General features: G+C 47.4%; 1 protein-coding gene across 1 annotated transcript in view; it reads right to left on the minus strand.

Annotated features, from left to right (window-relative positions):
• CFAP73 (cilia and flagella associated protein 73) overlaps positions 1-13,797 on the minus strand; it is a 537,992-nt gene extending 524,195 nt beyond the window's left edge. Inside the window, exon 1 of the mRNA XM_069619244.1 lies at positions 13,532-13,797. Within this exon, the coding sequence (XP_069475345.1) occupies positions 13,532-13,590 (59 nt within the window). The 5' untranslated portion in view covers positions 13,591-13,797. The remainder of the gene's footprint in view (positions 1-13,531) is intronic.
• Positions 13,798-15,388: the final 1,591 nt, after the last annotated feature.

A 15,388-nucleotide genomic window follows, 5' to 3' on the forward strand; every position in this document is an offset into this window, starting at 1 on the left:
CTTATGAGAGAAACGCAGCGAGACCACGGGTGAGGTAAATTGTGTATTTGCTAGAAATAGCAAAGTTCCCTTTAACAGCACAGACAAGCAATTCTAGGCACGTTATAAGTATATGGAGCCATACGCTGGAAAAAACAGGCATTGACCCTAGATGACCCTGAAGTCAGTTGGTGTGGGTGTGGCAGGGAAAAGAGGCGGTTGGAAATGGCATTGGAGAGGAAGTGTTTGAGGTAGCCTGCGGGTGGTGACTATCAAAGTTTGCTCTAATTATTTTTCTCTTGTGGAAATTGTTTAAATTGAATGCACACATTATTTTTCAAGTGAGCACCTGAGTAATGAATGAAATAAGCCACTTTATGAGCATAGCAGCTAGTGAGCCATCATCTGTAAATGGCGTCTGGAAGGAAAATGTCCCCCCTCGATTGCTGCAATTCTTTATGAATCAGAATAAAAAGTTGCATTTTACAGCACTTTCATAAAACAGATTGGATAACAAATAAATGTTTTATAGGCAGTTCTAAGAGAGCCTAATAACCCATCCAAGCAACCCTACAGAAAACAGGCATACCGGCCATTGTTACTCCCTAAAAACAGGCAACTACTCCTAACAGAGATAATTGGGAGTATAAACACATCAACAAAAAATGAAAATAATTGCAACATGAGGGCCTACCGTCAACTTCCACCACAAAGTTCCAGTGATGTTTTTAGATCAATGGTACAAAAATAGTAGTGGACCAGGAGAGCACTTTAATAATATTAGTGCATAATCTGTAGGGGAACATCAGAGGAAACAATTTCTTTTAATAAGCTTGAGTTACTAGGTAGGCAAGTTTGGATAACAAAAATCTATGTTTCACCTAGAAAGTACTACCATTTGCAATGCAAGTTACCTTTTTACTCCCTGAAAAACCATTTGACTCCAAACTTCACAAATGTGGAGTCATATCTTATCAGAGCTCTGCTTGTAACCCCGTCAATAGGAGGGAAATGACTGACCACGGAAGCCAGCCTATAGTTGTTTTGCCCGCTCATCTCATCCCAGCCTAAACATAATTAATCAAAAGCCTCACAGAGGTTCCTTATAGAGCTCAGAGGTGTTGCATCTCTGGGGGACATGGTACCTTCCAGTGTTGGCGTCTTGGTCACATGGGGTACCCATGTGACCATGTAAATAAAAGGGACGAGCCGCATCCGACTCGTCAGTCGATCCAGAACTGACGCCTGTGTCTTTGTGCACCATGCCGGTGCGGCGCAGCCTGCCTAAGGCCAGCCACGTGGCCCGGCATGAAGATGGTGCCCCTGCTGGGCAACACCGCCTATATTGATTGGTGCGGCCGTGTGACCACAGTGATTGCGGTGACCCTGGCCTGGGTGCCCGCAGAGCCGGGGCTGATGGGTGCATGGCTCCGGTGCCCTGGAGCCCCGGAGGCTGCAGGGTACCCCTGCGGTCCGCCAAGAGCGGAATGTCCCATCCGGTGATCCGGATGCTGGAGGGTGCCCCCTCTGGTCCGCCCCTCTGCATGGATGCAGAGCGGGTGGGGACCTGGTGATCTAGGCACCCCCAACAATGGCAACGAGGGCTGGAGCCCGTGTGTGTATGGCAGCGTCGGCCGCTGATGAGGAGGTGGCTCTGCGGGTGGCCCAGGGCCCTGTGCTGCTTTTGGGCACGGGCCGCCTGCTGGTGCCTGCGGGATAGCACGCGGCGTCGGCCGCTGAGGAGATCCGCGGGTGGCACAGGGCCCCGTATTTGCGGACACGGGATGCTGGTGCCCGTATGGGGAACCTGGCGTTGGCCGTTAATGGAGAGGCGGTGGCTTGGAAGCCGCGCAGTCGAGGTGCTGAAGCAGCTTCGGCCGCGCTGGTCAGGAGGCGTGGCCGTGTGCTGGCACCACAGAAGGAAGAGCCTAGGCGGCCTCGCCATGAGGTGAGCAAGCGTGGTTGTGCCGCCCTGTGTGCCCACTTGAGAGGAAGGCGGCAGCAGCGCTAAGGAGGCAGCGGTGGCCGCTACGAAGAAGCGGCCTCGGCCGAAAGGAAATGGGGGCGTGGCTGTGGTGTCACGGCTGCATGGTGCGGAGGCCCGCACATGAGAAAAAAAACCCTGCTCCGTACCGGAGCTTGAAAAAAAAAAAAAGGATCTGAGGAAATCGGCCTCCTGAGATTAACAAAGGAGGTGGGAGTGGCCTAACATGATCCGGGCCCGCGGCGGTGGAAAAAAAAAAAGGAATAGAAAGAGACGGGGAACAGAACAAATGAAGCGCATGGTCGCACAGTGGGGCTGGGTGTGGATGCAACAGTTCGCCTACCAGCATTAGCAGGACGGAAAGGAGGCATTGAGGTGCCGTGCCTTGGAACACTGTGTTCCCTATTGCAATGGAGGAGGGGCTGGCCGGCATTCCCCATTGGCCTGTGTCCTTGTCTCTAGATGTCATCTGCCCTGAAGGGAGGAGGGGCTGGCCAGCATTCCCCATTGGCCCGTGTCCTTGCCTCCAGATGTCATCTGCCCTGAAGGCCTACGAACTATGGCCACCACAGCAGGGTGTAAGGGCTCATCAGTCACCCACGAAAGGAGGGGGAAAAGGAAAAGGCGCATGGCCCTCCTATCATCTTGGACGGCTACTGTACATGGCCTCACTACAATCAAGAGCCAAGTGGGGGGTCACTCCCAAGAAGGAAGAAAGAGGAGTGAATGGGGGGTGCAGCTCTGATGAGTGCTTGTGCGCCCTCCCATGCCACAGAAACTCCTGACTTGGGGAGTGGAAGAGGATAAGTGGCCCACGCACCTTGTCACCAGTGCCTCCCTGCCAGCAGCCCCGAAAAGGAGGGGCGGGGGGTGAAAGGATAAGCCTGTCACTCGGCTGCCAGTGCACTACACGGGGAGCCTACCCCACTGATGAACGTGACCAGTGTGCCCCGGGTGTGTCCAGAAGCGTGGGTACCCACCCTGAATTGTGTCCTTGCTAGTTAGCTGATTACCACTAGCTAAGGACCAGGTCGATGTGGGCCCTGATGCTCCCAGGTGCGGCTTTGCCAGCCCCTAAACATTGCAATCATCGGGCTGCCACCAGCATCCTGCCACAAGTTGGGCCCACCAGCTACAGATTGGACCGATGTGGCCCCTGGTATCCCCAGGTGCGGCTTTGCCGGCCCTGAACTCTCATCTGGCTGCCAGCATCCAGCCATGATTGTGTTCTACTGTCTGCAGACTGTGCCGAGGTGTTCCCGGATACCCCCAGGGGCGGCCTTACCCGTCAGTGAACCCAGAACTGTCCTGAAGAGATCTCAATAGAGGTCAGACTGGCGGCCCGCAGACCTGGACGAGTCCAGCCGAAATAGTGTGTGATACTGTATTATTACATTTGGGGTGCGGGTGCCAGCTATGAGTTGTGGTGTTATGTCAGGGGTGCAAGATCCCCTTGCCCAGGTTAATGAACGGTGTGCCTGGATGTCAAATGTTAACATGTCACGACCAACCCAGAACGTCACCCCTTGGGCAACGTGGGCCCCGAGAGTAGTGGGAGTTAGAATCCTAGTAACATTGTGTGCAGTGTGTTGTTATTTTGCATTTAAGTTTGTTGTTATGAAAAAGGAGGAGTGTTGCATGTCACCCCTTCTGGGGGACATGGTGCCTTTCAGTGTTGGCGTCCTAGTCACATGGGGTAACCATGTGACCATGTAAATAAAAGGGACAAGCTGCTTCCGGCTCGTCAGTCGATCCAGAACTGACTGCTGTGTCTTTGGGCACCATGCTGGTGCAGCACAGTGTGTCTAAGGCCCGCCACGTGGCCCGGCATGAAGACGGTGCCCCTGCCGGGTAACACTGCCTTTATTGATTGGTGCGGCCATGTGACCACGGCGATTGCGATGACCTTGGCCTTGGTGCCTCAAGAGCCGGGGCTGATGGGTGCATGGCTCTGGTGCCCCGGAGGCCGCAGGGTGCCTCTGCTGTCCGCCAGGAGCGGAATGTCCCATCCGGTGATCCGGATGCTGGAAAGTGCCCCCACTGTATGCAGAGCGGGTGGGGGCCTGATGATCTAGGCCCCCCCAACAATAGGTATATCAGATGGAGTGATTTGCCCTATAACTAGGGGGTCCCTCTTCTGCAATTCACTGATAACATTTTTTTAAAAAGAGGCAGGGGAAGCTAGAGGCTCTAAACACCAAATATATGTTTATATTGAAAAGTCCTCAGCAGCTCAGCACTGAAAAGAAGCAGAAAAGCAGTCTTATGACCTGTTACTGGAGGTTGTTTTCCTTCAACGCAAACAGTTTCTTTCCATCATGGTACTGTACTGTACTGCTGAAATCTTTGCCTTGAATTTTGAAAGTGGTTAATTCGTCCTTCATTTCCAAGGAATGTGCTTCTTTGTCGCCCAGCCTCATGTGCTGGCACCAATACTAGTTGACAGTGCTCAATATAAAGTACGGTACTCTACTCTGGGGATTTATAGCAGTCAAACACTCATTGGGATTATATGCATGCTAACAATACAAAACATGTACAGTCTCACCATGATATTATTGGCAGTCTAAGAAAATGTCATGAAATATACATCATTCATTTGCAGTACCAACAAGATTCGTTGCAACTCATCCCGATAATTAATATTCCTGGGTGTGTTTACACAAGTGAAACCATTCATTTATACTAGAGGGTCGAGTTATCATAGCATTCATTTAAATCCATGCCAAATGGAACTCTGAAAACCTGAACATATGCAGATTGCCCGCCTGGAAAGAATTGTAGATTTCTGAATATCAGCTGTCCTAATGCTATGTATGAGTAGTGCCAGGAATAGTTCAATACTAGTAATAATTTGCAGGTGAATTACATTTTATTGCAATGTTTCCCATCCCGTATAGGGTAAGGTTAGCATGGCTAAAGTGGGAGAGCGCGACTATGAAATAGGCGTCCCCAAAGTACTAAGAGGACAAATGACTAGGTCTGTATGGGCAGGCTAATACAGTAGTGGAAATTGTAAACATGGTTATACCAGTATAACGAGACCAGTTACTTTAATTATGCTTTCTTTACAGAGAAAGAAAACGGCAGGTACCTGGTGTGGCTTGTTCCTTATGAATGCTTGAGAAGCTGGTAATTAATTATCTGTGTGCCCTGCTAATGCTTTTCTTAGCGGCACCCAGAGAGAGGCTAGGCAAGTGCATATGCGCACAATTTATAAGGCTTAGATCAATTGAACAGAGAACTTTAGTCTGTTGCTGTATCTTTGGTCCTTTGAGGAAAGGGTAGGTGCAGATAGGAGGTGACAGATGAACAAATTATGTGCAAGCAGCAGTGCACAAAGGATGTAGGAGTACTGTCTGACCAGCAGTGAGTGGGTGAGCACAGCATGTTGGACAGGGAAGAGAGGCATGCATGCACAGGGCGAGAGAGTAAATGAGAGATTGTGAGCTGTAGAGGTGCCTGTTAGTCTAGGTGGGTAGGGCAATTGGGTAGGTGAGAAATTGCATGCTGTAGGGGGCACCCGTTATATTGCTCGATTTGTATGATGGACTCTTGATAAATGTAGAGGTGAGCTGTCGTGGGAAGGGGAGTGTGAGGAATTCGACCATTTGCACAGTCGGTGTGCGCTCGCCTGGCTTTTTAAAAATGTTTAAATAAATGGAATGATGGTAGACCAACCTCAGGAAAAATGTGTGGGGCTGATGATCCACCTACATTTCCCTATCTCGCACCATGACAAAGCATGGATCTGTGTACTCTGGGCTGGACACCACCTTCATGCACCGTCTGCCCCAGTCATATTTAGTTGGAGTGTGATAGCTGAGGAAAGCACCAAGTCATCTCCAGTCAGGGGGAGAGTTAACCTTCACCCTGCCATGGCCACCCTGATTAACAAACAAAGGCTCCATGGATTCGCCCTGCTCTTTTGTTAGGCCCTGCAGCTGGTGGCAGCGATTATAACACCAACAGGGGATATTTCAAACAGGCCCACATGTGGCCTGGCTGCAGAGGATAACAAAAGAGATAGGAAACCCAAAAACCTTTCATATGCAACTTTATCAACCTGAAGCCAGCTGCCGCCTCTCAGTATCAATGGCACTGAACTGTCATGTCTGGGTCTGCTGTGTACAGTAGGCCACCCCGCTAGGGGTACCCCATTCATAAGCTATGAGAATGTGGTTTGCAGGAGCCAGAGATGGTTTTCTGGTCTCGCTGCAGATTCAAGGGAGACCTGCCGCTTTATTCAGGAACCAAAGAGACTCTTTGATCAACAACGGGGAGGAAGATGGGTGGGACTTAATATGCCAAGGGAGTGTGGCCAGAGCTCTTTCTGTTGAGAGATGGATTCCGCCATTTTAGCTCTATGGCACACCTGGTTCCTGCTTCCTCCCCTTTATCTTTCTTGTTGCAAAGCACTCTGGTTATGACCTCACACATACAGAGATTGGTTGTAGGTAACCCAGTATTGGTTCATTAAGGTAGGCTTATACTACACCAATCACTTTGGTACACATGTTTTTAAAGAGGGCCGAGACCCTCTTTTGTCGGATCTGAAGAATGTGCAAGAAGCAGCAAGAAGAACTGAACCTTGGACCCTGGCTGAAGGTACAGTCTGCCTTATAGCTTCCGCCAGTGAAGGAAGGCAAGGATTTCCAAAGAGGGAAGCAAGATTTCTCCACTAAACCTCTCCCAGGCAACAAAGGGAGACACAGAACTCAGAGGACCCTGCAGCCGATCCAGAACCGGTACCCAGCCAGCACACAGCATGCCCTGCTAGGCTCTGCATGCTTTAAAGGACATTTTCTAGCCAGGCGAGTTCCTCAATCTGCAACCGACGGCAACACTGACTGTTGTCAAGCCACTGTTGTTTAAAGACACCCGAGACATCTCGACCAATGCTTCAGAACTTACCGATCAGCACTGAGACGATTCCTGACCCCGAGCCGATGTGTCGGCCAGCCTGCAACCGTTCGTCCAGCTTCGCTCGGCGAAGCGTCTTGCCGCCCGATAACTGCAGCGGATTCCCATCTCAAACTTTGTCGCAGAAGCCCGCAAAGTGCCCCTAAGCCGACTCGACCCTGACTAGCACCAAGAACGCCTACAGCACAAGGTATATTGTAGTTCTGTCCCCATGGTCCTTCCCACAAGGCCCCTAGAGACATATTAAGACCCATTGTTCCCCTTATGGTGAAGCCAAGTAAACTTAAACTGTGTGGTGATTAACCATACCGACTACCCTCCTGTCAGTATCCAGAGTGTATCCATTTTCCTTCATTAAAACAGTCTGTCCTCTTAATTCCTTTGGACTGTGGGTTGTAGTTTGTAGTGTTGCTAGAACTGTCTGTTGTGATATAAGTAAAGTATATATTTTTCATACAACCTTGACTGGACAGTCCCTTTTATCATTGGGTAATAATTGTATTTTTGCTGTATTGTAACTAACCAATGATCCACAACCTCTTGGAGATAAGCCTCCCGTTCCGTCCACGATACCAAAATTGAACAAGGGGGTTTATAATGTGCTTGTTATTCCAATCTGTTTGAATCCCTTCTGGTGTATTAGAGGTGTGGGGCTGATTGATGGTTTAGAAACCGATATTCACCCCTGGACCACTGGTCCAGCTGAAGTCGATTAGTCACCGGGAGGAACAGGGTGGAAATCTGCAGGTAAGTGCAGAGTAATGAGAGTGGATTGAATTAGGGGGGGATAGTGTAACAGGGTCGGGAAACTGTATGCATCTGCTAAAGCGAAGCACGGACATTGAAAAAGTGGTTAGTAGCCATGAAGTCCTGGCAACAAGTTTGAAACCGTTTTCAGATGGCTCCAATATTTGCTATGCACACCCCTTTCCTGCGTGATTCTCGAGCCACAATAAAGTACCATCATCAGCCTCGCCAAACCCCAACCCATCAGCCCCTCAACCCCATGTCTGCCCCAATGGGCTTGCTCAAGCATACCTGGTCCACCCTCCCCAGGCTCCCCACCACTCCGCAGCTCCAGTGCGCACAACAGCAGCAAACGAAACCTCAGAGGCAAACAACATGGACACTGCACAAGAAATGAAGGGTCAGGGTGATAAGAGTTTGGAGCGCTTCCCACGATCCGTCTTCCGGCAGCCAAAATTGTGCAAAAATCCCTCAGAACAGATCCTAGGGGAGGACTGGCAACATTTGGCCTGGGGACAAGTTTACATTTCTAGTCCATAGTACAATGGAAAATACCACAGTGCAGCGGCCCCAAATTCCAGAACAAGTAATCTCAATACCAACCAATCCTCCTTTCTCAAGTATATATAGTAGCCATTATTGACATTACTTTCCTTTTATGCACATATTTTTCAGTTATGTTTGTGGTTTCTTAGAAACCCGGATCACTGGAAACACTCCCACTTACCAGGCATAGCAAAATTATTTAACCAGGAAAATATAATTGGTGAAATGCCGAGTTTTCAATGTGTGAGGGTTTGTAATGTGTCAGCACTCTACATCACATTCCATCCCACCCCATCTCATCTTTAGTTTCAGAACAATGTAAAGAGGTTGCGAAGCAAGAGAATTCATTGATAGAGCAGAGCCATTGCTAAACCAGGTGTCTGGGTTTACTCTCCAAGTCAAACATGAGCTATCATAGCCAAAGACCCATACATAGCTTCCTGCCTCCTAGCCCACAACACAAAGCCCATATCTGCACCCTGTGTACACACCCCACAACTTAAGCCCCTCACTTGTCATCCTGACTCTGCACCAGCATGCTTAACATAAATTGTTAACATTATTTCTAGGGTAACACAATAGACTATTATCCCATTTGAGTGAGGCTTTCTCTACAGATTGTTAAGGAAGATAAGGCACAGTGATGAAAAGCGGGGGCTCAGGATCACATAATGTATGAAATGTGGAAATTGGGTATTTGAGCCCTGTCTTTCTGGTTCTACAGTTTCCAATTCAGAAAGCAGGGGAGACTTCAACTTCTCCTATTACTTCTTCAATATGAAAAACAAAACAAATGCTTTCTGCAAAGTTATTATTCAAGGGCTAAACTAGTATACTGTTCAATAAACAGTGTTTCAAGGTAGCTACAAGGGGGAAACACCTATTAGTTGCCTGTATCCTGAGGCAAATACATCTGAGAAAAAGATTAAGATACTTAAAATTATAATGAAAATGTACTATCATTATAATCTTAGTCTGTACAATTGTGTGCACTTTCAAAGCACCAAGTCACACGGTAAAGACACCAGACAAAATATAAGTAGTAATTGAAGCATATGTTCATAAAGCAAGTATGCATCACTTAGAAAAAAAGAAAGGTGTTAAGCCAGTCCCACAATCAAGCGCAGTGGCATGCAGGCTAGACAGATATTGTTAACAGTTAACATGCTGATCTACCATTCCAGATGTGTACCTCAGTCTCATTTACCCTATTTTCTTCACCCCTCATCCTTCAGTGTCCTTCCTTTGCAAGACATTCTCAATGCACTCTTCTTTCTTACAATTACCTTTTAGACCTATGTTCCCCTTTGGCTCCATCCTTTAACTATTAATGCAATCCCCTTACCTAGAACACATCTCCTTCCTTTGCCTGCGTAGTTCAGTCTCCAATTCCTTGCCACTCACGCCCTTTAATTGCCCATCATACCAAGCCCATTCCTTTCCCCGGATTAGTTTGACCTTCATTTGCTAGTCGGCCTGTGCCAGACTCAAGAAGCCATGGTTGGGGAGTTGCTGGTAATTGTGGCTATGGCGTTTGGATAATGCAGAGTGGAGGTCGGCAATGGGATGTCGGGTTTTCGGTGCTCCCAAGTTGCACTTTCTTGGAAAGTCGACTGCATATTTCAACTTGTGGAAGCAGAGAGAAGTGCAAGAGAAATACGCTTTGGACCTGGTGATGAAGAGGGAGCTAGAGCAACCTAATATAATTGTGTGCTTTCAAATAAGGTGGCGTGTGTGTTTCAGCTTCTGTGACAGAGTTAATGTGTTTCAGTGCATTTGCGACAGTGCAAAGTATAGGTGGAAGGCTGTATCGGTGTTCATGTGACTTTGTATCTATATATCTGAATCTGGTGTTGATTTGCATGTGTGTCTTTTGCTGGACCCATAACAGAAGAGTGTTCTGGTCAAGACAATTAAAAACAATCACAGACTTAGGGGGTTATTCAGAGTTGGGTGGGAACAGTGAAATCGTTAGTATTTGGCAAATACTGTTCATTGTACAGTCCACCCAATTCAAATATCATTGGTGGTATTGCATGGGAAAACGGGCGGTCGTATTTTAGGCATACTTTTTGCAGAACATCCACCTATTTTTATCTTCACCTTAAAAAGGTGGAGGTAAAAAACCAAACTGTTCCCAAACGTTTTGTCTTTCTTTTTACCGTACAGAACGGAAGCACATATGGTTCCTTTCAATAGACTGAAAAAGGTTTTTACAAATGGTCATGTTGAGAGGGTAAAAAGGTGGGCATCTCTGATTGCCTCCTCTGACTGCCTTACCCATATAATGCACAAATGGGCCAGAATTCACTGTTTTGTGCATAAAGAAAATCAACAATTGTGATATGAGCCACTATTGTACATAATCAATTCCTCCCTTCACATTGATGCAGAACATTGCTGAAAACATGTTAAAAACCCTTTTTACATTACAGATTTCAGAGGTGTCAGTTCTGAAATAGCACTGGAGGTATTTCAGAAATACACATCTGTTGGTGGTAAACTTTAAGTAGGCCGGTTTTCGAGAAATACCATGTTGGTGCTGGTAACATTCTTGAGCTGTTTTAAAAAATTCTCCCAATTCTGAATCCACACCTTAGTTTGTAGTCTTCTAATAATTAATACCTGAATATAACATCTTTCTACATCTGTTTTCCAGCTTTGTCCAAAAGTAAGCAGCACAAAGAGTTCAACAGCTCTATAAACACTATGGGCCTAATTCATGGAAGCGTTTTATAATGGCAAAACCCCATTGGAAAACATTCTGTGAATAATGGCCTATATGAGTAACATCCATGGGTGCTATTCAGAGTGCTATTAAACTCCTTTTGTATGAACACACTGGTGATCAAGAAATTTACCAGAACATAGGATAAGCATTTGTATAGAATCAAACCAAGTACAAACTCTAATAAGACATGAAGCCTTACTTCTTTAGCAACTAGGGGTCATGATACGCTGCTGTGGATTGTAACAAACCAGTGATGCTAACATTAACATCCAGGGTCACAGAATCTGTTATTTAAATGCATACATTGTCACTGGGTGGTACAAACATGCCCCTACAGCCTACACCCCTCTCCCCCTCAATCACTGTGGAGGTCCATGTGTGGGGGCCATCCAGGCACATCTACAGCATTGCTGAAAACAATACGAATGCCTTGCCCCATTTACACGGAGTAGTCTTTGCAGCACTGGGTTCTTTTGTGTCAAGCTAGATTCTGAAGGCTTTTGCATGGGGCAATTGCCCTTTTGCTCCCCTTGCCGGTGCGAATTGTTGCTGGGCAATCATACAGCGTATTCAGCGTGTCCTAACATCGTTTTCCCGGATGCCACTACCAAACATTTTACCCAGCCCTGTAGAAAAGACGGACGTTGCCCTTGGGAAAAACCCTTCCATGCCCAACACAGCCTGGTCTCAAATACTGCAACAGCAATATCACCACCTGTGAGGTCACCACATGTGAAGCACATCAGCTCAGTGACAATGTGAGGTCAAATGAAACAACATGAGATCCCAAGTCACGCACATGAACAATCACAGTGTCCATTTGGGGCTCTTACTGGAGGGAGGTGATATGCCTTTGTGTTGGAGGGTGGGGCATATCTGTTGGGGTCTCTGTGCAGTAGTGGACAGGCCTACAGGGAACTCTGGAGATTTCCCGGTGGGCCTCTGCACCACGGGACTCTTCAGTGGGATAGCAGAAAGAAAGTGCTGTAAAACTTACAAGATAGGTTAATAAGGGGCCAGTTTGAGAAACGTTTCCGGGCCACTTTTGGTTCCCAGTTTAGCCCTATCTCTTTGTAACGAGTTCACCAACACAACGTATCTTACTCTCCCCTCCATCTGCAGCTTAGCAAGGTCTCTGCCCATTACCCTGTGTATGAATAGGGTGCTGGTGGATGAGGGGGTGGGGCATGGTGCTCTCGGGCATGGGGGATGCTTTCCACCTGCCACGCATTACCGTTCTAGCCCACCATCCAAGAGATGTGGGTCTAAGAGCTGCTCCCACATGTGCCTGCTGAAATCCAGGGGAAAGCTCTACTAGTTGCTCTGCTTGCCGATCTCCTCCAAAGCTTTCTCCCACCTACACACTAGACAGGTGGGTATGAGCCCTCTTAATAATGCTCATTTTATCAGCTTCAGAAGAAAGAATGTTTTGCCGCTCTTCCAAGGTATAACTTGTGACCTGCAATGTGCACGCTTATCTCTGCAGCAGGTGCATCAACTAACTGAGCTACCTTACACAGTATATTTAAATTATCTGTTGGACAGTTTTGTCTAAAGATAGGTCAGGTGGGAAAGAATCTATACAGATACGCCTAACACACTTCCTTCCCCACGTCTAAATACAGGTAGACCAACATGGTAAACCCGCCCCCACGTCCACCCTTACAGAGGGTTGTCTTCCCTTTTAGATGAGCAACTTCCTTTCAGGAGGCTTTTATTTGTTGAAATCACCGTAGGATTTAAAAAAAAATATTTCGATAAAATGGTTTACTTACGCTTGAAGTCTTGGGCCACAATAGGACCCGTAGGCTATGTAAACATAATTTGGTTATGGATTGCCCAGCAGTGATTGGACTCCGTCTAAGTATACCGGGAACATTTGTCCCTAGTCCGTCTCAAGTCCTTCCTGATAGTCTATGGTCTCGTTTGATATTTGACAATGCATGGTCTCGTTTGATATTTGACAATGCATTGTCGCTTACAAATGCTTTAATGAATTTTTCAGCACTTGGGGGATATCCATCTCTTAACTCGTGAATTATTGAGTTTGACTAATTATATGGACTATTATGCTTACTCCTGTTTTTAATATTGCATGAATTGTTGTATTTTCCGCTTTGTTATTGTGTATTTATTGTATTGGAAATATTTTCATAAATAGTTATATTTTAATTTTGTCTGAGGTTTTATGTGTAACCAGTTCACAATAAAATTTAAAAAAATGTAAATTATCTGTTGGACTGTTTTGTCTACTTAGGTATAGGTCAGGTGGAAAAAATCTATCCAGAGACGACACACTCACTTCCTTCCCCACGTCTAAATAGAGACAGACCAACATGGTGAGCCCGAACCCTCGCCCCCCCCCCCCTTTTTCAGGCCGGTCCTCCACCCCTCTCTTGTAGAAGGAAATTCCACCCCCGTAGAAATCATGAGCCTGTACACAGCAGTACTCTCCTTGAGAGAGTATCCCATGAATCAAGAACCCCTATAGACCCTACCCGCGTCCCAGCCTCAAAAGACTTTTGGGGCATTCGGCCCCCTTGAAAAACGCCCAGTGTATTTAGAGCCTTGTGCATTTAGGAGACACCAAGTGCACTCCCCGCAACCCCTTACAATCTTACACCAGTAACTTGTCCTCCAGGGCGGTGCGGAAGTACTCCTCCATGTTGAGGCGAGCCATGCTCCAAAGGCGGGGTGGTGGGGCGCGACTCGCGAGGGGGGAAATCCGTGAGTGGAGATTCAAGAGGGCACCGGGAGCCACGCGTGGGACTCTGGCCGGGCTGGGCTGGATTGCACACAGCTTCAGTCGTCAAGGAGACACCGGGCCGCGTTCTGTTACCAGGGCGATGGTCCGGGAGAGGGAGGCGGTGCCGCGGAAGAAGTTGATGGATAGGAAGAGGAAAGGGGAGGGACAAGGGTACAGAGAAAGGTGGGGGAAGATGGAGCAAAGGAAGACAAGAAAGAAACGAAGCGAGGAAAGAAAGAGAAAGGGCGGGGAGCGGAAGCAGTGCGTGCATAAGGTGCATTTGTCCTTCGAGAAATGATCGAAAGGGGAAACGAGCGACAAAGGCAGAAAACAGAGCAAAGTCAAAGGGAAATGAAAAGTGATGGGGGAGATAGACGTAGAAACGAGCTTTGGCAAAGCCAATAGCGTCTGCCTTAGTGTAGGCACTGGCATTTGTTAGGCACTGCCATAATGGTACTACTACCTGATTATTAGCTATAAATAGCTAAATATGGTGCGAGTACCTGGGCATAAAATGTCATTGCCTTATATATGCCTAATACTTATACACAAGCAAAACTGTTGGCTTTGCCAATGCTTGTTTTTAACATGATTTCCATGAAGGGAACAGATGATTATTATTGACGCAATAGCACGTTTACACTGGCAACTAATCCATTATCTCTCTGAAGACTGCTTAGAAATCACATTGACAGGCACCACAGAGCACGTTTGATGTTGTAGTGTTGTAGGGTCTCATTACGACCCTGGCGGTAAGGCAACAAATGCGCTGGTAGTGCTACCAGCGCCGTTGTTGCCTCACCACCTCATTATGAGTACTGCTCGTGGGGCCGCCCTGTACGCCTGGTCAGACCAGACGTGCAGAGAGGCTCCCGCCAGCAGAACAGGATGCTAACAACGGTCCCGTCGTTAACGGGACCGTTGTTAGCATCCTCCCCATTCCCATTAAGCCCTATGGGGGCTCAAATGGGAATGTGGATGTACCGGGTCTGGGTCCCGTGAATGCGAATTACTGGGCCTGCAAAGGTCGGAATGGCCCGGTAACATGGGTGTAATTTTAGGGGGGTCAGGGGTTTTTGTCCCCTCCCAACTTTCATGGCACACCATTTTGTCCCCATGCATTTGGCTGGGGCACCTTTTCTTCAGATGTCATGTCCCCTCCAACATTTTCAGCAAACTTACTCCACTGCCCGGTAATTCCCATTTTTCGGGACCCGAGTTTGGGGGAAGCCATTACGCTAAAAACAGCATGGTTACCTCCAAACTCATAATGAGTCCGATAGAGTTAGTTCAAAGAGGTGCTAGGAGGGTGTGTTTTGGGTGTGGCGCGTCGGGTAGCGAGTGGGAATGACCATATGGATTATCATGTCCATGGGTGGCTAAATAAAATACAATGCAGACAGACTGTGTCCCTCAAATCTGTACTTCAAAACATTAGTTTCAGCTTAGCTGTGACGCTAACCTACCACCCAATAGCCAAAACTTAAACGACAATAGCAGACTAAGGAAAGAATGAAAGAAGTGGCAAAAGTGAACGATTGGAAGGACAGATGGAAGACATATTAGAAATGTGACGGAGTGTTTCCTGTCTGGGAAACTTTGCTTGCAGTCTGTTTGTCAATTGCTGGAGGTGTGCTGAATGCTTTCACAATCTCATCCCAGAAGCAGAGCGTCGCAGAGTGAGACAGAGTGTATCCTGTGTGGGAAACTTTGCTTGCAGTCTGTTTTCCAT

Source organism: Ambystoma mexicanum, chromosome 10 (assembly GCF_040938575.1).
Source record: "Ambystoma mexicanum isolate Mex_15411 chromosome 10, UKY_AmexF1_1, whole genome shotgun sequence".
Taxonomy (NCBI): domain Eukaryota; kingdom Metazoa; phylum Chordata; class Amphibia; order Caudata; family Ambystomatidae; genus Ambystoma; species Ambystoma mexicanum.